Source organism: Pseudorca crassidens, chromosome 15 (genome assembly GCF_039906515.1).
Source record: "Pseudorca crassidens isolate mPseCra1 chromosome 15, mPseCra1.hap1, whole genome shotgun sequence".
In the NCBI taxonomy this organism is placed as follows: domain Eukaryota; kingdom Metazoa; phylum Chordata; class Mammalia; order Artiodactyla; family Delphinidae; genus Pseudorca; species Pseudorca crassidens.
This window is the reverse complement of record NC_090310.1, coordinates 20,151,161-20,172,886: the sequence shown is the minus strand read 5'-3', so window position 1 is coordinate 20,172,886 and position 21,726 is coordinate 20,151,161. Positions and strand designations below refer to the sequence as shown.

Sequence of the window (21,726 nt, the reverse complement as noted above, 5' to 3'; positions counted from 1 at the left end):
CCTCATCGTTAAAATCGTGGGAACTAGTCTAGAGGAGGTTAAGGGTGGCTACAAAACCTACGTACAGCAGGGGGCAGTAGAGTGTAGTGATTAAAAGTGTGGGCTTTGCTGCGGTAGTTGGGTTTGACTTTGGCTTCAGCCAGTCGTTCCCATGCATCTGTGATCATACACCTCTCTAAATGAGAAAACATTTTTTAACTTTTTATTTTATATTGCAGTATAGCTGATTAACAATGTTGTGTTAGTTTCAGGTGTACAGCAAAGTGATTCAGTTATACATATACATGTATCTATTCTTTTTCAAATTCTTCTCTTATTTAAGTTGTTACAAAATATTGAGCAGAGTTCCCTGTGATATACAGCAGGTCCTTGTTGGTTATCCATTTTAAATACAGTGTGTGCATGTCAATGAGAAAGTTTTTGAATATGAGCCCTCAAATAAGGGTAAAATAACTGATAAATTATAGTCGTAATTCCTGTCCTTATAGAAGTATGTACTATAAAATATAACAAAGTTGAAATTAGAAATGGAGAAAACTGGTGAAAACAACTTTTAAAAACGCTTTGTTAAGGTGTAATTGATTATAAACTGCACATATTAAAAGCACACAATTTTATAAGTTTTGACCTCTGTATACACCCATGAAATCGTCACCAATCAAGATAGCAAACAGAGCTATCATACCCCAGAATTACCTCGCGTCCCATCCTCCTTCCCATCCTCCCTGCTCCCTGACCCCCTGATCTGCTTTCTGTCACTATAGATTAGTTTGCAGTTTGTGGAGTTTAGTATAAATGGCATTAAACAGCATTTACTTTTTTGGGGGGAGTCTGGCCTCTTTCACACAGCATAATTATTTTGTTTCAAGATAATTAAGGATGAAATACACTTTTAAAATAATATTTTGGGGCTTCCCTGGTGGCGCAGTGGTTGAGAATCTGTCTGCTAATGCAGGGGACACGGGTTCGAGCCCTGGTCTGGGAGGATCCCACATGCCGCGGAACAACTAGGCCCGTGAGCCACAACTACTGAGCCTGTGCGTCTGGAGCCTGTGCTCCGCAGCAAGAGAGGCCGCGATAGTGAGAGGCCCGCGCACCGCGATGAAGAGTGGCCCCCCGCTTGCCACCGCTAGAGAAAGCCCTCACACAGAAACGAAGACCCAACACAGCAGAAATAAATAAATTAATTAATAAACTCCTACCCCCAACATCTTCTTAAAAAAAAAATTTTGTTTATTTCCTGGTATGAAATATTTTGTTCTCAGATTGTAGAGGTTTGTCTTCATGTTCTGGATGCTAGATTTTTTCCCCCTTTTACATTGAATTAAAACAATTTTTTAAATTAAATTTTTGAACAGGGAATACATTCTAACCACATAAAAAGGTAAAGTTAAAAGTCCCCCTTCAACTGCTAGCACCCTTCAACCTAAATTGCACTGTGTCCTCCCACCTTCCAAGTCATCACTTTGATTAGTTTCTTAGGTGTCTTCAAGATTTACTTATGCAAATATGAATAAATATGTGCATATATATATTTGTATTCTCCCAGCTTTTTACAGAAAAGATAGCATGTTTATTCACAGTGATACACACTGTTCTGCAGCTCGCTTTTTTAACTTGATCTATCTTGGCAATCTCTCTCTATCTGCTTGTTGGAAGTTGTTTTTTTTTTTTTTTTTCCCACAGTTTCATTGTGTTTCATGATTCTGTGATTTATTACCTGATGGATACTTGGGTGGTTTACAGGTTTGTTTGTTTGTTTGTTTTTGCTGGGAAAAACAATGCTACATCAAATAACCTTGTGTACACCCCATTTTACAAGTGTGCAAATGTATTTGTAGGGTGAATTTTTAGATGTTGGATTGCTGGGCCAGGAGCGTACAATTTATAACTTTGATAGATAGCGCCTGCATGACCTTCACAGAGGTTATGCCAATCAACACACCCACCTGCGGTGGAGGACTGTGCCTATTTCCCTATAGTTTCACCAACAGTGTTTATCCAACTTTTGGATTTTTTTCCAATCTCAAAAATGAAAAATGGTATCTCAGGTTAGTTTTAATTTGCATGTATCTTCATGAGACTCTAGTTGAACTGGATGCTTAGTTTTTAATTGTCTTGCTGATTGTGATGGTTTCATAACATTATTACCTAACATCGCAAGGCATGAAACATGCCAAGTGCCTAGATTTGTGGTTTTCCTGAGCTTTCCATGAGCATGGAGATGCTTGTAAGTGTTGAGATTCTGATTCACTGGAGTTGCATCAAATGTGTGTTTACTTAACTTATTTGAATCCAATTATATACCCAGAGAAGAGGGAAAAGAATAATTTAAGTGGTGTTGTCATGAGATGAGGAAGATTATCCATCAGAGGGTGTATAGCACTCTTTATTCCTTATCCCATCATAGGACATATAGCATTCAACTAGTTGTATCATACAAGGTCATAGGCAAAAAACCCATGTATACTAAGGTTCATGGTAATTTTGCCTGTTCTTGCTTTTTGAATTACGTGTTGACCTAGGAACTGGATTTGCTGCCTAAGCGTGGTCTATTGTCCTGGTTAAGAGAGTCTGTTTCCCTTAATTCTCAGCATGTAAATATTACATGGTCTGATGAGACAGTATGCTAAATTCTTTGTCTCATGGCTTCTGCTGCTGAGAGAGGAATTACTAGTGTATTTGTGTGAGACTAACTGGCAATGTGTATTTGGCATCACACCTTGTGGTTTAGGGAGAGCAAAGGTAAATGTGGAAAATGCTTTTGGGGCACAGGTCTCACGTGTCATTCTTTCCTTGGAATTGCCTCACAGTATCTGCAAAAGGAGTGGACCTAGGGAGTCATGTTTGCCTCGACGTGACCAAGACTCTTAGGCCACAGCTGAGTGGACCAGGTATGGATACCTGACCCCAGTTAAGGCTTAAAATCTGAATTAATGACGGGAATGTTTGGGAGCATTGGAACTGTGATCTACTGTAGGATTTGGGCCAGAGCTGATGCCATGGAACCCAAAGTCAAGGACAGGTCTAAATTATGAAGGAGACAGACACTAGGAGCCTTTCAGAGGATGCTGACCTGCAGAGGGAAGTGAGGATACACAGTAGGAGAAAAGCAGAGACGGGAGGTGATTTGCCCCAGAGAGAAAAAAAAACAGGTTGTTGGGGAGCTGAACTTCCCACTCTAGGTTCCCATGAGATTCCTCGAATCCTGACACTAAAACTCCCTTTCTTTAAGCATTTCATTTCCTTTCAACAAGTCCTGAGCATTTGAATTATAAATGTCTAAGATGCTTAGACAATGCTGGCGGAAGTGTAGAATCATCTCCAACACTTTGGAAAAGAGTTTGATTTTATCTCCTCAAGTTGGATATTCACATATTCTGTGACACAGCAATTTCACCAAGAAAAACTTCTTCACCAAGAAAAACTCCTGCAAGTATAAACTGGAAACATGCACAAGGATGTTTGCACCAGCATTGTTTATAAGAACTGAAATCTGGAGGCCCGTCAATGGGAGAGCGGATAGATAAACTTTGGCAAAGTCAGGCTATGAATGTTAGCGGTCAAAACAATAACTTACAGGGACTAAACAATGTGGCTGAACATAAGCCGTATAATATTAAGTGAAAAAAGCGCACGGCCGGGACTGTGTCTATTTTGTTCCCAGCTCTAACCCCCTCATCCAGCACATGCCTGCTCAGTAGATATTTCTCAACTGAATAAATTGGTGGAGCAGTTTCCTGGGGAGAACTGTCGTTTAAGTCCACCAGACCATGGGGACACATTTGCTGCGACTTCTCTCCCAGCCTCTCATTCCTCACTTTTCTCACCCATTTTGTCCCTTTCTTCTGCTCTGTCTCTTTCCCTCACCTTTTCTTCTTTTTGGGCAGGAGATGACCCAGTCCCAGTTTTTAGTTTTGTTGACATTTGTCACTGGCTGTGGGTCCTTTGACTCAGCTTCTGATTTAATGGCCTGAGGTTGGGTCCCCAGCATCTGGCATTTAAAAAAATACCACGTGGGGCTTCCCTGGTGGCGCAGTGGTTGAGAATCTGCCTGCCAATGCAGGGGACACGGGTTCGAGCCCTGGTCTGGGAGGACCCCACATGCCGTGGAGCAACTGGGCCCGTGAGCCACAACTACTGAGCCTGCGCGTCTGGAGCCTGTGCTCCGCAACAAGAGAGGCCGCGACAGTGAGAGGCCCGCGCACCGTGATGAAGAGAGGCCCCCGCTCGCCGCAACTAGAGAAAGTCCTCACACAGAAACGAAGACCCAACACAGCCAAAAGTAAATTAAAAAAATAATTAAAAAAAAAACATACCACGTTGTTCTAATGTGCAGCCAGACTTGCCCATTTGCTTTGCTGGTGTTTTTATTTTTTGTTGTTGTTTTGTAGGCGCATGTGATGAAACCTTGGCCAATGAGATGTATGGTGAAGTCTGTTGAGGGAGGCTTCTGGAACAGAGCCCTTTCTGTTAGGAGGAACGCCTGTTTTCCATGTATCTTTCCCTGTGTGTGCGTAAACATCTCGGGAAGAGTCACATGAAAGAGGGGCCACAGTAGTTACCTCTGGGGTTGAGGAATGGGAGATGGGAGCTTTCAGGAGAAGCCTCACTGTCATGCAGGAATACCAGCGACCAAGCCTTGGGTATTGTCCCAAGATGCCTCCAGCTCTCGGGGTGCCCGAAGAGTGTGGGGTTCAGTGGAGAGATGGGGCGAATGGCCTCAGCCTGGACTCTGGGCCACACTTCACTGCTGGGCCCGACACAACCTGAGCTCAGAGGTGCACGAAACTCCCCAGCCACCGGGGACACTGCTTCCTGAGTCTGCCTACAACCACGGGATCCAGTGAGGACAAGACATCACCCACCCTCTCCTTCGTCTTCCATTCCCTCCTGGTCCCCCCTCCCTGCTCAATCTCACTTCTCTGTTCTGTAAGGCTCTGCGTTAGGCCAGGTTCCTAGAAGCAGAACCAGAGACGGGGACTCTTGTTCAACTGATTTATTGAGCGTGAGGGAAGTGGGGTAGGGCAGAGAATACAAGTGGAGGCAAGAATGTGATCTCAGCTGAAGGCCAGCTTCTTTCTGATCCCACAGAGAAGCTCTGGAGCACAAATTCACCACAGAGCAAATCCCACCTGGGGGCAAAGGGGCTGCTCTGTGTGCCACTGGCCGAGCTCGGTCCTGGAGTGTGTGTGTGTATGTGTGTGTAATCTCTCATCAAGGGCGGCTCATTTTTGACCGAGGGCAGTTTCCAGAAAGGGGGCGCTTCATGATGAGTTACCAGCCAATACTCCTGGCAGCTGGGGGTTGGGTACACTGGCAGGGGAAGGGGACCTGCACAGGGGATCCAGAGGAGACGCTGTGGTTCTCCCTTCGTGGATGCGGAAAGACAGAGAGGAAGATAGGCGGTGTGTGTATGAGAGAGGGAGACAGAGAGAGAGAGATACACTGTCACACGCTAGACAAAGATTCTTTTATATTATCACTTGCAAAGGACTTAGCCTGCCCCTTGAGTCCTTTCTCAGCCTAAGAGGCAGAGGGAAAGGACATTCTCATAAAAAGACAGCTTTGTTGAGGTGTAATTCACATATCATTTAATTCATCCATGTGGAGCGTACCATTCAATGGTTTCTAGTGTATCCACAGAGTGGTGCAACCACCACCACAATCAGTTTTAGAACTTTTCGCCATCCCAACAAGAAGCCCTGTGCCCTTTATCAGTCACTCTCCAGGTCCCCTGGACACCCACACCCCATCCCCAGACAACAACAAATCTGCTTCTGTCTCTATGGATTTGCCTGTTTTGAACATTTCATACAAATGGAATCATATAACACGTGGTCTTTTGTGTCTGGCGTCTTTCACTTAGCATAATGTTTGCAAGGTTCATCCGTGCTGTAGCATGTATTGGGTACTTCATTTCTTTTTATTGCTGAATAATATTCCATTGTGTGGATATACCATATTTTATTTATTCATCAGTTGTTTCCACCTTTAGGTGTGGGGTGAACATATATTTTCATTTCTCTTCTATGTACCTAGGAGAGGGATTCCTGGGTCAACCAGTCATTTTTGCACTGTTCTTGTGACGGCTTCTGCTAAGTTCTGGACAGCTGTCCAGAACTGGACTACTTCATGACTTTTTGCAAACCTGATTCCTTTTTTTTTTAAATTTCATTAATTATTTTTGGCTGCGTTGGGTCTTTGTTGCTGCGTGCGGGCTTTCTCTACTTGTGGCGAGCAGGGGCTACTATTTGTTGCAGTGCACGTGCTTCTCATTGCGGTGGCTTCTCTTATTGCAGAGCACGGGCTCTAGGCACGCGGGCTTCAGTAGCTGTGGCACGCAGGCTCAGTAGTTGTGGTGCATGGGCTTAGTTGTTCTGCAGCATGTGGGATCTTCCCGGACCAGGGCTCGAACCCATGTCCCCTGCATTGGCAGGCGGATTCTCAACCACTGCACCACCAGGGAAGTGTCCCAAACTTGATTCTTCAGCCTTCTTCCCCGCAAATGAGTTTGGCTTTCATTCTGAGAGTTCCTCCCCAAAGGAACAAAATTGTCCTGAAGGTCTCTGAGAACAATGGCTTTGTACTCTTGGGTTGAAGCCAATGTTTCCATTAGCATCCATTAGGTTTTGAGGCACTCCAGACAGTATGCCCCCACTCAGTTCTGGTTTGTTTCAGTCTTCATGCAAAATTCTAGTTTTCCTGGAGAACTCTGAAGAGGGAGCATATCAGTCTTTTACTGAGCACAGTCTGTAAAGAACGCAGAAGTTAAAATCTAGAGCAGATTAGCAAACAATGGCCTGTGGGCTAAACCCAGCCTGTTGCCTCTTTTGGTATGAGCCACAGCTAAGAGTAGATTATACATTTTGAGATCATTGAAAAAAAAGGAATAATATTTTTTGATGCAAGGAAATGAAATGAATTTCAAATTTTAGTGTCCATAGGTAGTTTTATTGGAACACAAACATGTCCATTTGTTTAAGCATTGTCTACGGCTGCTTTTGCACTACACCAGCAGAATTGTGTAGTTGTGACAGAGACTGAAGGATACACAAAGCCTAAAATATTTACTATCAAGCCCTTTACAGAAGAAGTGTGCCAACCCTTGATGCAGCCAAGACCCTACACTGCCCTGTAGCACCCAGCCTGGCATTAGTAAGCAAAAGGGGAGATGGGTGTTTTCAGTCCTCATTTTGAAAAGCACTCCATACACGCAATCCCCAAGTTTACCTATGACTATCCACATTTGAACCAGGAACTCCAGTTTATGCATATTATACTGACCCTTATTACCAGACTCATGCTCTTCACTTAGCTGGAAAACCACACTCCTGATTTTCCTTCTACTTCACTCGCCACTCCTTCTCAATCTCCTTTACCAATTCTTTTTCTCTTCCCAAGTTCTAAATGTTGGAGGATCCCCAGTGATTAGCCCTGGGCCTTCTCCTCTCCTTCCTTCATTCACATCACAGATGATCTTATCCAGTTTCATAGTTTTAATACCATCTATACACTGATAATTCCCACATGTATAGTCCTGTCAATTCCTCAAGGAAATATAAGAATGATAAATGCATATGCACCAAACAACAGAGCTCCCAAATATATGAAGCAAACGTTGACAGACTTGAAGGAAGAAATAGACAGTTCTATAATAATTTGAGACTTCAATATCTCACTTTCAATATTGGATAGAACATCTAGACAGAAGATGAATAAGGAAATAGACGACTTGAAAGACACTGTAAACCAACTAGATCAAACAGGCATATATAGAACGCTCTACCCAACAACAGCAGAATACACCTTCTTCTCAAATGCACAGGGAACCTTAGTCCACAAAAGAAGTCTCAGTAAATTTAAAAATATTGAAATTGTGCAAAGTATCCTTTCTGACTGCCATGGAATGAAACTAGAAATCAATAAGAGAAGAAAACTGGAAAATTAACAAATATGTGGAAGTTAAACAACACACTCAAAACAATCAATAGGTCAAATAAATCGCAGAGGAAATTAGAAAATACTTTGAGATGAATGAAAATAAAAACACAGGATAGCAAGTATATAACACTTGTCCCAACTTCTATTTTGAAATCCAAACTCCCATACCCAGTTAACTACTTAACATCTTTACTAGGATGTATAACCAGCAGCTCAAGGACTTTAAAATTTTCTCCCGTTGATCTGTACTCTTTTCCCTCCATTCACAATCTCGGCTAATGGTGGCCTCCTGTTGTTTACTACCAAATCCTTGGAATTATCCTTGACTCCTCTCTTTCTCTCACACTTTACATCCAATACATAAGCAAATATTGTGGACTCTTCTTTCGAAATAGGACCCAAATTTGACCCCTTCTCACCACTTCCACTTGTGGCACACTGATTCACCATTGTCTTCTGCCTGAATTTTTGCAGTAGTCTCCCAGCTTCCACTTTGCCCTAGTTAAGTCTACTCATAACAGCCAGAGTGATTCTCCATCTTTTTTTTTTTTTTTTGGAGTTGATTTCTTATTTATTTATTTTTGGCTGCATTGGATCTTTGTTGCTGTGAGTGGGCTTTCTCTAGTTGCCACGAGAGGGGACTACTCTTCGTTGCGGTGCACGGGCTTCTCATTGTGGTGGCTTCTCTTGTTGCAGAGCATGGGCTGTATGTGCCCAGGCTTCAGTCATTGTTGCATGTGGGCTCAGTAGTTGTGGCTTGCAGGTTCTAGAGTGCAGGCTCAGTAGTTGTGGCGCATGGGCTTAGTTGCCCTGTGGCATGTGGGATCTTCCCGGACCAGGGCTCAAACTCGTGTCCCCTGCATTGGCAGGCGGATTCTTAAGCACTGCACCACCAGGGAAGCCCCCCTCATTCTCCATCTTAAACCCTACCGTGATGTCCCCTCACACTTAAAATAAAACTTGTGACCTAAAAGACTCTGCAAGACCCTGTAAGACATGACTCTTGCCTACTTGAAGTTCCTGACCTGTATCCTTGCCATCTTGACCACATCAAATGTACAAATAGTCTCTTGTTTTAATGCATACTTCTTTTATTTTTTTTATTTTTTTTTTCTAGAGACAATATGTACTTTTAAACTTTGTGAGGTTGGTCATCTTCTTATGCTATTTACCATTTCTATTTCACATCTTATCCCATTTTTTCTAATGAGAGGTGTGGGGATTTTTGGTTTTCCTTTTTGTTGTCTTATCATTTTCCTTTTGATTTTTAAGATATCTTTGTATTCTAAGGAAATTATCTTTAGTCTTTTATATAGACTGAATATTTCCCCAGCTAGTCTTTTTTTTTTTTTTTTTTTTTTTTTTGTGGTACGCGGGCCTCTCACTGTCGTGGCCTCTCCTGTTGCGGAGCACAGGACCCGGACGCTTAGGTTCAGCAGCCATGGCTCACGGGCCCAGCCGCTCCGCGGCATGTGGGATCTTCCCGGACCGGGGCAGGAACCCGTGTCCCCTGCATCGGCAGGCGGACTCTCAACCACTGCGCCACCAGGGCAGCCCCCCCCCCCCCCCAGTCTTTTTGACTTTGAGATCTCTATCTCTCTGTGAATCGCCATACAGAGATTTTAATTTTCACATAGTCAAATTAGCCAATCTTTTCTCTATGCTTTCTGTGCTTCGGTTCATGTTTACAAAGGCCTTCAAGTTCAAGACTATAACAACATTTAAAATTTCTTCTAGTATTGTATAGTTTCACTTTGCATTTAAACCTTTATTCTATCTGGTATTAATTTTGGTATGTGAAGGTAGGGATACAGCTTTATTTTTTCCCCCAAAAGACAGATGTCCCTGATGACATTTACTGAGTAATTCACATTTCCCCCATTGATTTGAGATGTCACTTTTATCACATGTCAAATTCCCACATGTATTTGGGTCTGTTTCTGACTTTCTTGTCTGTTTCTTTTCTGTCTATTCCTGCCCTATTACGTCATAGCTCATTGTAACTTTATAATACATTTAAAAATCTGTTAGAATTAGTTTGCCCTCGTTACTTTTTACTTTCCAGAGTTTTTCAGGCTATTCTTGGCTTTTGTCTTTAAACAGCTTTACTGAGATATAATTCACATAGCATATAATTCACTGTTTAAAGTGTACAATTCAAGAGATAAATATATTCACATATACGTGTAACCATCACCACAATTTTAGAATGTTTTCATCACCTCAAAAATAAACTCTGTACCCTTTACCTACAACCCCCTTTCCCACTGGCCCCCCCAGTCTTAAGCGACAACTAATTTACTTTCTGTCTCTACAAATTTCCTATTCTTGACATTTCATGTTATAATATTATATGTGGTCTTTTGTGGCTGGTTTATTTTACTTTACAGAGTTCATCCGTATTGCGGCATGTATTAGCACTTCATTCCTCCTTATGGCTGAATAGTATTCCATTGTAATGGATATATCACATTTTATTGACTCATTAATCAGTAGACATTTGGATTCTTTCCACATAGTAGCTATTGTGAATAATGCTGCTATCAACATTCATGCACAAGTTTTTGTTTTAACACCTGTCTTCAATTCTTTTGGGTATATACCTAGCAGTGGAATTGCTCGTATGGTAATTCTGTTTAACTTGCTGAGAAATCTCCAAACTGTTTTCCACAGCAGCTGCACCATTTTACATTTCTACTAGCAATGTATGAGGGTTCCAATTTCTCCACATCATGGCCAAAACTTGTTATTTTCCATTGTTTTGTTTTGTTTTAAATTCTAGCCAGTCTAGTGGGTGTGAAATGAAATCTCATTGTCGTTTTATTTGTATTTCCCTAATGACTGATGATATTGAGCATCTTTTTATGTGCTTCGCGGTCATTTGCATATCTTTGGAGAAATGTCAATTTAAGACTTTTTTGGCTCACTTAAAAATTGGGTTATTTGGAAACCCCAAATTTTAGCTGGGCATATGGCCACCCAGTACTACAGGAGTGCCCATCCTCCTCTGCAGCTAGGCTGGTTATGTGACTAAGCTCTCCCTCCAGAATGGAATGGGAAGCAATTTGCATGACTTCTAGGATACTTCCTAGGAGGGAGAGGCAGGCTCTTTTCTCTGCTTCTCCCTCTGTCCTGCTGGTGGGAACGTGAGCTCTGAGGCTGGAGGTCCATCCTGGCCTGCGTCCATCCTGGATGAGGGCAATGTCCCTGGGATGATAGAGCATCAAGGGAGAGGAGCTTCCTGGAGCAGCCCTGCCAGGCCAGCCCTGGACTGTCTGCCTCCAGACCCAAACATGAGAGAGCTGCCAACTTCTGCCTGCGACTCTTATGTGGAGGCTCTTTGTTACAACAGCTGAACGTTATCCTAACCAGGACAGCTGTCTTGGAGGGGACTTTTCTGTGCGGTTCCTTTGGGTCGGGTTGCTCCAAGAACCACAGCTGTCTGAAATTCTCAGCTCCCTCTTCCACGTGAGCCAAGCTCAGCTCCAGCCCACTCTCCTTTCCAGGTGCATCTTTGGAAATCTAATGTGTGAAGATCATTGCTCCCAACTAAACAAGCCTGGAGCTAATATCTTCCAGGGGTATTGTCTTATTCTTTCCTCCCACACTTGTGCACCCACCCCCACTCTCTCCCAAAGAGGCAGCCTGTTTTGAAATATGCTTTCCCTGTGGATATCTGTAGATTCTAATTAAATAACTCAGGAAACAGGCCACCTTGTGTGTGGTGTAACTTGACTCTTGCTAGAAAGATGTTTGGAACGTGTAAGTCCCCTGTTAAGCTGACAAATTTAAAAGCTTAATTTGAAAAACTAACCAAATTCCCCTTGCAGTATGAGGGCAGAAAGGGGGCTTGGTCAAGCCTTCTTGTCCTGAGCTCTCAGCATGAGGACACAGATATTTGGACTTCCCAGGTATCTGGACTTGTTATATAATTTCTTATATGCCCTCCACTCTTATGGAACCTGCAATGTTATGGGGAAAAGGAGCTCTAACATATATTAGAATGTGAAACTCATTGAGAACGTTGTAAAAACAACTGAGCTGTCTTTCTGTTATTGAGTTGTAAGTGTTCTATATTTTCCCAACTATTCTCGCATCTGCATTTTTCCAGTTGAACCTCAGTATTGCTTCATCAAGAATGGCTAGCAACTTTTATGCAGCTTAAAAGCAAATGACAAACGTTTAGCCTGAATCCTATTCAACAGATTCTTCAGATGAAATTCTCCCCAAAACATTTCCCCTTTAAATGCCCTGAAAAGATGTGGCCATGTAAATTGTGAAGTTGATTTAAACACTACTTGTGTGCGTGAAGCAGGAATCAATGCTAGCACAGTGTTCTCCTGTAAGCTTGTGATGGCACGTGGATTGGGGTTGTAAATTGCTATCTGGCCTGATTTACTTTAGTGCAGCACTGACTCAGAGATTAAGGCTGGAGGAGCTCTTTCCAAGATCAGCAGCCCAAGCTGGACTGAGATGATTATTGCAGCCTCCCAGGGGCTCTTACCCCCTCCTGGGTTCAGAACCTAACCCGTCCTACACTCCCAGGGTGGCGCCGGAGTGACTGCTTGGCTTCATTAGGGAGCAGTGTAGTTTCACGCATGCTTTAGTCCTTGTGGTGGGGCAACTGAAAGGGAATCAAGCATTCTTTATGACAGTTGCCTAACCCTTGGGGTACCTGAAAAGAGAAGCATGCACTTCTTAGATCAATATTTTCAAGGCTTATCCGATGTGAGACTCTGCCTGGGGCTAGAGGCTTGATTGTTTCTCCAGTTTCTCTCTCTCTCCAAGGCGGGTATGAACTTGAACCCTTGTAATGAACAGCTTGCCTTTTTTTCCCCTTGGGAAATTTGTGTATCTATGTGATTATGATGGGGGAAGAGAGGGTAATTATACATGCAAAGCTGGACACCTGTGGTGCTTGTTCCTTTACAACTGAGTTTCTCAACTTTTAAAAAATTATCACCTCTCACTTAAGGAGCATTGTTAGACTTTTTTTTTCCTTAACCACCCCTCTCCCATGAAATCTTTTTTTTTTTTTTTGGCTGCGTTGGGTCTTCGTTGCTGGGCGCGGGCTTTCTCTAGTTGCGGCGAGAGGGGGCTACTCTTTATGGCGGTGCACGGGCTTCCCATTGCGGTGGCTGCTCTTGTTGGGGAGCACGGGCTCTAGGCGCACGGGCTTCAGTAGTTGTGGCGCATGGGCTCAGTAGTTGTGGCTCGCGGGCTCTAGATCGCAGGCTCAGTAGTTGTGGCGCACGGGCTTAGTTGCTCCGTGGAATGTGAGATCATCCCGGACCAGGGCTCGAACCCATGTCCCCTGCATTGGCAGGCGTATTCTTAACCACTTAACCAGGGAAGTCCCTCCCATGAAATTTTAATACTACAGATATATATCTATTTATGTGTTATATGTGTGTCTGTGTTTCATACATAAAAAGAAGATTTTTGCCCCTTGGGGGTCATGTGACCCCCATGGAGGATACATGCTTTATGACAGTCCACAGCTATTTCAAGCGATGGCAAGCCTCCACCACAGAAAAGTGGGAAGATGGCCGTGTAGCAAGCATGTGAGTTAATGCACTTAAAAGGGATAGCAAAGTGCAGGGCCCATGGTGAGTGCTCAGAAAAATGAGAGCCCTTGCTGTCATTGTCATTATTATGTAAAGGTTGGTGACGGTGAGGTTTGTAACGCTCCCTCAGGCTGTATGTGGATTCCCCTGGTGCTTGAGGGCTGGTCGGAGGGCTGTCAGTCCCTTAGCTGGAGCTTCTACCAGAGCCCAATAGGGCTCATAAGGGAGCAGCCGGGCTGGCTGGGGACTATAGCAAGAGGACCCCTCAGGATGCCCCCTCTACACATGGCAGCTGTTCCCAGCTGCCCCCAAGCGGCGCCAGGCAGGACTGCGGGCCTAGTGGTGTCAGATCTGATTTTTCAGAAGCCAGGAATTTGGGATTTGGGGTTCAACATCCAGATTTTTAAGCATTGACTCAATTAAACAACAAGGCTGTGTGGACCAAACGAAAGCGATGAAACCAAGATACGCTGACTTGTCCAGAGAGAGAAGCATAGCTGGGATTCCAATCCAAGTCTTTCAAACCCGGCGCTCCTTCCACTTAAACCAGCCCTTGCTCTCTGCCTCCCAACCCTCCTCGCTTCAGCCCCGTTTGGGACTCTTTCAAGGCCTCTGCCTCCAGGCCCGAGGGGGCCCCAGGCTGGGGCCATCCTGGATTGGGACGAATGCGTCTAGCTCCCCTGCCCACCCGTCACTCACTTCCCAGAAGGGCTTGGATTCTGTCTCCAGATGAAGAAGGGCGGACCTCGCTCGAGCCTTGCTCGGCGGCACCCGGGAGGCCCAGGGCCGGGAGGGAGGGCTGGGCCGGGCGGGAGGAGGCGGGTCGGTGCCGGGGCCAGAGTGGGAACGGGGACTCGCGGCCGGCGGACCCGGCCCAGCCCAGCCCCTCCCCTCCCCTCCCCGCCCGACCTCGGAGTCTCGGGATGCAACTGCGCGTTCTTCGCTCCCGCCCCGCTGACCCCGCCACACTGGCACGGTTTTCTATTCGCCCGGGTCGCGGGTGGGAGGCGAGGAACGGCGGGGTTCAGGAGCCTGGCTCCCCGCCAGGGCTGTGGCCTTCGGCCCAGGGGCCACCAGGCGGCCGCGCCTGCGAGGCGGGAGGGGAGGACGCCGGCCCCGGCGCAGCTCGGCCATGGGCTCCCGCAGCTCCCGCGCCGCCAGGATCCCCGACGTGGACAGCATCCAGCGGGAGACCGGCTGTGAGTGCGGCGCATAGCGCCCGGGGACCCGGTAGGGTTCCGGGGGGCTTCGGGGGAGGGTCCCGGGGCCGGGCGAACCTAGAAGACCCTAGCGGCCTGGTTCGCGGGCGTGGGGCGCGTTCACTCAGGGGTCCCGGCTCCGGGCTTGCGGGCACCCAGGTAGCCTCCAGCCGGGGTCGAGGCAGCCTGCAGGACCGGAGGCGGATGGAGGGGTGGCTTTGGTCTCTTTGGGTCTCCCGGACCTCCCGGGTCGCACCCCGCCCGCTCGGCCCCGGGGCCCGAGTGGAGCCTCCCTCCAGCCAGCCCCCCGCCCCCCGCCCAACCCCCGCGGCCGCCTTGGGCATGGAGCGCGCCCCGGGGTTCGGCCGCGTCCCCAGAGTCCTCGGGGAGTCACCGTCCGCCTCCGTCCCCGCAGTCTCGCAGGCCAGTCTGCTCCGCCTCTACCACCGGTTCCGAGCGCTTGACAAGAATGAGAAGGGCTACCTCAGGTGAGCCGGAGCTGGCCTTCTGACCTCTCACCTCTGCCTCTCAGACCCCGTCCCCTCCTTGACCATGTTCCGTCTTTGCCTCACCCCCCCCCTTAAACTTTGACTTTCCAGCCGCGTAGATCTGCAGGAGATCGGGGCGCTGGCCGTGAACCCTCTGGGAGACCGCATTATAGACAGCTTCTTCCCTGACGGGTGAGCCTCGCCGCGGGTGGGGAGGTGGGGGTGAGAGCTTGTCGGGGGAGGTTAGCAACTGAGGCAGAGGCAGGGCCACGGCGACCACCGCGCCTGCACCATTGCCTGCCTCCCCCCACCCCCCAGGAGTCTGCAACTGGACTTCCCAGGCTTTGTCAGAGTCCTGGCTCACTTTCGACCTGTAGATGTTGAGGACCTCAGAAACCGGGACCCCCAGGAACCCGAGCCCCTCAACAGCAGAATGAACAAACTTCGCTGTGAGTCTGTGCCCCCTACCCGAGTGAGACCCCAGATTGACCATACCCGTTGAGAGGGCCCAGGCACCTTCCACTCCCTGTGTGGGCCCATTGGTGCCCCCCGCACCCCCCACTCCTCCAAGGTGAACTTGGGAGGGAAGAGAAGCAGGGAAAACCCACCTTCCTTTTTCCCCTTCACTCTCTTCCCAGTTGCATTCCAGCTCTATGACCTGGATCGAGATGGAAAGATCTCCAGGCATGAGATGCTCCAGGTTGGAAGAACCCAAGGGAAGGGGGGTGTGGTAGAACGGAACGGCTGTGGGCGATGGAGGGATGATTGGTGGGTGGGAGATGCAGATGACTGGGGTGTTGGGCGGGGAATAGGAGTGGGTGGGGTTGGAGTGTGGGTTCGTTGGGAGATGGGATGGGGAACATTTGGGTATGAGGTTGGAAATAGATCAGTAGCTCTCAACTGGGGGTGATTTTGCCCCCTGAATGACACTGGCAATATGTAGAGACCTTTTTGTTTGACGGGGTGGTGCTCCTGGGACCTAGTGGGTAGAGGTCAGGAACACTGCTAAACATTTTACAATACCCAGGGTGGTACCCTGGGTACCAGGGGTACAATACCCCTCCCCCCACCGAAAGGAGTTATCTGGCCCCAAATGTCAATAGTGCTGAGACTGAGAAACTCTGGGATAGATGTGATGAGGTGGGGGATGGATTTGGGACTAGTTGGAGGATGAGATGGGGGATGGGGTGGAGGATAGGCAGAGATTGGGTTCTAAGGTTGGGCTTGAGTAATGAACTTGGTCACATTATTGAGATGAGAGTGGGATAGTGAATGACAGATGGGGGGGTTGGATGGAGAAGCAATGGGGGAATTATTGGGGGCTGTGGTGGGAAGTGACTGGAATCGGGGGAAAATGAATGAGGGGTGGATTACAAAATTGGCACTAACATTTGGGGTGATGCGGACAAGGTTTGGGGGATGGTGTCAGTAGTCTCTGCGCCTCCTCCTTATGGCTGTCTCTGTCTCTTCCTCCACCACCCAGGTACTCCGGCTGATGGTTGGGGTACAGGTGACAGAAGAGCAGCTGGAGAGCATTGCCGACCGCACAGTGCAGGAAGCCGACGAAGATGGGGATGGCGCTGTGTCCTTCCTGGAGTTCGCCAAGGTCAGGATGCCCTCAGGCCTGGGAAGTTGAGACCAGGAGTCCCTAGGACAGGTGGACATGGGAAATGAAGTTGGAAGGAGGATGGCAGAAAGAGAGGGGGTCCCCCAGGGAATCATGGGGCCTGGGGGATGGGAGAGGAGGCTGGAAGCATAGAGGTTTGGAATTCAAGCCTCTTGACTACCACCCGTCTCCCCGCAGTCCTTAGAGAAGATGAACATCGAGCAGAAAATGAGCATCCGGATCCTGAAGTGACGCCCTTTGTGCCATGGGTAGCTTACATGGACCAGTTCTGCCTGGGACTCCTCCTCATGGAGGCCCAGCCCCAGTGAACTGTATTCTTACTTGAACACTGAGCTCTAACTAGGACCAAGGAGAAAAGCTTGGAGGGGTGTTTACCAACTCATTTGATCTCAGATCTGTGAATCAGCCAGAAAATTTTTGGTTGCAAGTGACTGAAAACCCAAATCAAAGGGATTTCAGTTAAAAAAGAATTTTATGGGCTCATGTATTGAAAAAGTGTGGAAGTATCCAGAAAACTGGGAAGGTCTGGAAGTGTCTCAGGCACAGCTGAATCCAAGGACCAAGATGATGCTATCAGGACTCAGTTATTCTCTGTCTCTCATCTCAGCTTTCTTTTGTGTTGTATTCGTTCTCAGGTGGGCTCTTTCCTTGTAGTGGAGGATGGCCACCAGCAGTTCCAGGCTTCCGTCCTACTAGCCTAGTAATGCAGAGGGAAGAGATTTTCTTGTTCAATAATTCCAAGCAAAGAGTCTCATTAGCCCCCCCGGAACCTTGTCCTTTCTCCAGGGGAATGGAACTTTCTGTTTGGCCAGGACTGTGTCATGTGCTAAATGCTAGAGCCAGGAAGTAAGGCCTGAGGAGGACTCAAGATGGGGTAAGGGATGGTTGCTTAAAGGAAAATGCAGGGCTATTATCAGAAGGGGAAATGATGCTGGTCAGGCAAAACAAGATATCCATTAGTGTTAGGTTGACCAAATGGAGGGATCCTTGAAGTCTGGCTTCTTAAGTGGGTTTTCACTGATGAAGGTGGGTAGTGGGGGAAGAGGTGATGTAAAAATAATAAAGAAGACATACCTTCCTAGAGTATGAAATAATTAAAAGGTTTGGAGAGTACTTTCATTTTGTTTCACGGTAAGATGTTCAAGCATTGGCATATCACAGAAGAGAGTGTAAAAGTCACATAACATCATGAGATTCTATGTCTGTAGCAAAGCACTCTGGCTATACGTAAAGGAGATGCTGTCGGTACCCTGCTCATATCCCTTCCGAGGCCTGTGCTGGAGTTGTCTTGTATCAACACATTGATACAAGACACATCGGGAGCCAATTGTGCTTCTATCTTCCTAAGTCTGCTTTCAGTGATGTCAGCCTTGGTAGCTTGAAATTGCTGCGGTGGGAATATTTACACCATAGACATTGGCAGGCAATAGTCCAGCACTTTTCTGCTTAGGAGAGCCTGTTTTTAAACATTTATCAGCACATCAGCTGCTCGGCATTCACCATTACTGTATATGTCAATGACTTTTCCCCCAGCTTTATTGAGATATAATTGGTATACAAAAAACTGCACATAATTAATGTATCCAATTTGGTGAGTTCGGACATGTGTATACACTTGTATTACCGTTACCATGATTAAGGTAATAAACATATCCATCATCTCCAAAACTTTCCTGTGTCCCTTTGTTTTCTAGGTTTATTTTAACATGTGTAGTAGGACCATGTAACATGAGACCTAACATGCTTAACGTATGTTTAAGTACACAGTATTACTGTTGACTAGGCACTCTGTCGTATGGCAGATCTCTGGAACTTACTCATCTTGTATAACTGTAACTTTTACCCATTGAACAACAGGTTCTCATATCCCCTTCCCCCCATCCCCTGGGAATCACCATTCCATTGACTACTTCTGCACACTTGACTATTTTAGATGCCTCATAGAAGAGGAATCATGAAGCACTTGTCTTTCTGTGACTAATTTCATGCAGCATAATGTCTCCCAGGTCCATCCATGTTGTCACAAAGGGTAGGATTTCCTTCTTTTCAAAGACTGAATAATATTCCATTTATGCGTATACCACACTTTCTTTATCTACTCATCTGTTGATGGACGTTTGGGTTGATTATTGTGAATAAGGCTGCAAAGAACATGGGAGTGCAGATATCTCGTCAAGATAGTGATTTCATTTCCTTTGGACATACACCCAGAAGTGGGACTGCTGGATCATACGGTAGTTCTATTTTTAATTTTTTGAGCAACCTCGACGGCTTCTTCCTGCAAGCATGGGTGACACTGCCCAAGGGCTTTGCCTGCCGTAGGCATGTGCTCAGCCTTTGTGAGGGGCAGGTGGAAGTGCCAGGGAGCCAATGTCTGTGGAAGCAGCTCTCAACCAATGACAGATGGAAACTGGAGGATAAATACTCGCTTCCTCACCCCTCAGGTGGGACAACAGGGGCAAGTTCTCTTCATTCTCAGAAATCTCCAGCAGGTCTGAGCCCCAGCTGCCTGCGGTATTAACCTGCTTGGTATGGTACCCTGTTTGGCTCCTTCTATCCTGTCTCCCTTTTCCCCTGTCAATGCTTCCTGCATCACCTCACATGTAAACAGCTAGCTGTCAAAGCGTTGTCTCAGGACGCTCTGGAGAAACTCAACCTGAGACGTGCTAGACCTTCCAGAACACAAGCTCACAGTCCTCTGTGGTTGCAGGTCCTCAGTGGGACACTCAGAGGGAGCACCGTGTTAGGTGACTGTACAGCTCCTGGTGTTTTCCAAGTCCAGGGAGTTTGAGGCCATGTAAAGACTGTGCACCTTTGGGGCTCTAGGAACATGAAGTTGTCTGGGGTGGCACATCAGCCCCGCTTCGACTTTTGCATTTTGATCGTATGATTCTGACAGGTGAGGCTCGCAGTTGAGGGGAGGGGGCAAGGAGGATATTGGATTGCTTATGAAATGTTGAGTTTTTGTCAGCATTTTTACATGAGCAGAGACTTTTTGATTGAGAGATGTTTGTTTAGTTTTTGGCTCCAAGTAAAGGTGGGGGGAAGGTGTAAACCTCACTGAGTAGCTATGTTTTCCAGGCACTGTGGAGGGAGACTTGTGTACAGAGAGAAATAGGGGAGAGGGACAGTGAGAGAGGGAATGAATCTTTATCCGTGGTCTTTTCCCCATTACAGTGTTTCTCAAATTTTCCTGACAGTAAATATCATCTGATTAAAAAGTTCAGACGCTTTGGCCCCATTTGAGAGCTCCTGAGTCTCCAGGGAAATCTATATTTTTAATATGTGATTCTGATGTTAGAGGTCCAAAGACTAAACTTTTAGAAACGCTGACCTAAAGCTTCTGGCCAGGACTTCCCTGTTGGCGCAGTGGATAAAACTCCGCGCTCCCATTGCAGGGGGCCTGGGTTCGAGCCCTGGTCAGGGAACTAGATCCCACATGCATGCCGCAACTAAGAGTTCACATGCCACAACTAAGGAGCTGGCGAGCCACAACTAAGACCAGGTGCAACTAACTAACTAAATAAATAAATATTAAAAAAAAAAAGCTTCCGGCCAGGCTCCCAGTGACAGCTACCAGTGAGATGTTCTCCCACAACCACAAGGCACCGGCATAACACTGGCCCATAGGCTCTGGGTCCACACCTGCTCTGTGCCAGTGAGTAGCGCTTCTGACCGAATAAGGGTCCCTGGAGGGCCTGGGGGATCCCCCAGCCTCTACTTGCTGTTCTGGTGGGTGAGGGAGCGCACTGCCCCCACTTTTTCTCAGCATGAAATCCTCAGGATCCCACCGAGCTTAGGAGGTTGGAGACCTTTGTCAGGCAGGAGGGCGAGGCATCCGTCTGGCTGCTGTGGTATAAACTGTCTGAACCTCACCCTCTTGATACCGACCCCGACAGAGTTGCCTATGGATTTGTTCTGGGGGTGGGGGCTCTGATGACACCGGTGGGGGCCCTGTGCTGTCGTTAGCAGTTGCCAGATGCAGCGGTTTGTCTACCGCCCTCGTTGTCGTTGCCGTACGGTCTCTACGAGCTGTGCCATTATTTACTTATTATTTGTCTGAATCGACTTGTTTAAAAATTTATGTATTTGAGCTCACAAAGGAACTGAATCTCACTCCTGTAAATTAGAAACTGCCGTAAACAAAATACATACAAAGAAACAAACAAACAAACAAATGTCAAGAAGAGAGATTAGCAAGTGCTGTCAAAGACAAACCTGCCTGAAACACAGCTCGTCTGTGGTGATCTGAAGGATAGAGCATCACCTTTTCGTTGTGTGATTTGGGGTTATTTAGAACTGTGGGGTTACCTCTGAAAATCATCTTGGGTACACGAGCGCTGTGTTTCCTACACTTTGGGATCCACTGGCTGGGGGAACTGGAAGGCAGTAGTCCTGGGTCCAGGGACCATCTTGGAGGCGGCCATCGGTGGGCTGGGCATCCCGCTTCTCGGGCCGGCTGGTCGGTTGGCTTGGGTTTGGTAAAGGTTGGGCACTGAACTGGAGTCCACTCACCAGGGCAGGTCCAGGGACAAGTAGCAAGGCGTTACAACAGATGATTTATTACAGAGCTGGAAATGTTAAGAGCAACAGCCCTTTGCTGACATTTGTGTCCAGACCTGGTAAGACTGTGAGCTTGGAAACGGGGCCTGTGAACTTGCCTACCTGCTGGGCTCAGATGGCAAGAGTCGTCAAGGGAGGGGCTGAAGGCCTGGTGCCTGGATCCTCACTTGAGAGGCGATTCCCAGAGAGGTGTGGGGCACGCACTGGCGCTGCCCCCACTTGTTCCACCAGGGCTGCTGCGAAGGTCTTTTGCTGACCTGGGGTTTTCTGGAAGAACCCATCTACATATCCTGAAAATAAGATGGGAATTCCAGAAGCCCCTTTCCTGGCCAAGGTGA

General features: G+C 47.0%; 1 protein-coding gene across 1 annotated transcript; it reads left to right on the top strand.

The window, feature by feature from the left end:
- Positions 1-14,417: 14,417 nt before the first annotated feature.
- On the top strand, positions 14,418-18,493 carry CHP2 (calcineurin like EF-hand protein 2). Its single transcript, XM_067706365.1, has 7 exons — positions 14,418-14,710; positions 15,126-15,198; positions 15,310-15,390; positions 15,517-15,647; positions 15,837-15,898; positions 16,682-16,804; positions 17,003-18,493. The coding sequence occupies exons 1-7, from the start codon at positions 14,644-14,646 to the stop codon at positions 17,054-17,056; spliced, it is 591 nt and encodes a 196-aa protein (XP_067562466.1). The 5' UTR covers positions 14,418-14,643; the 3' UTR covers positions 17,057-18,493.
- Positions 18,494-21,726: the final 3,233 nt, after the last annotated feature.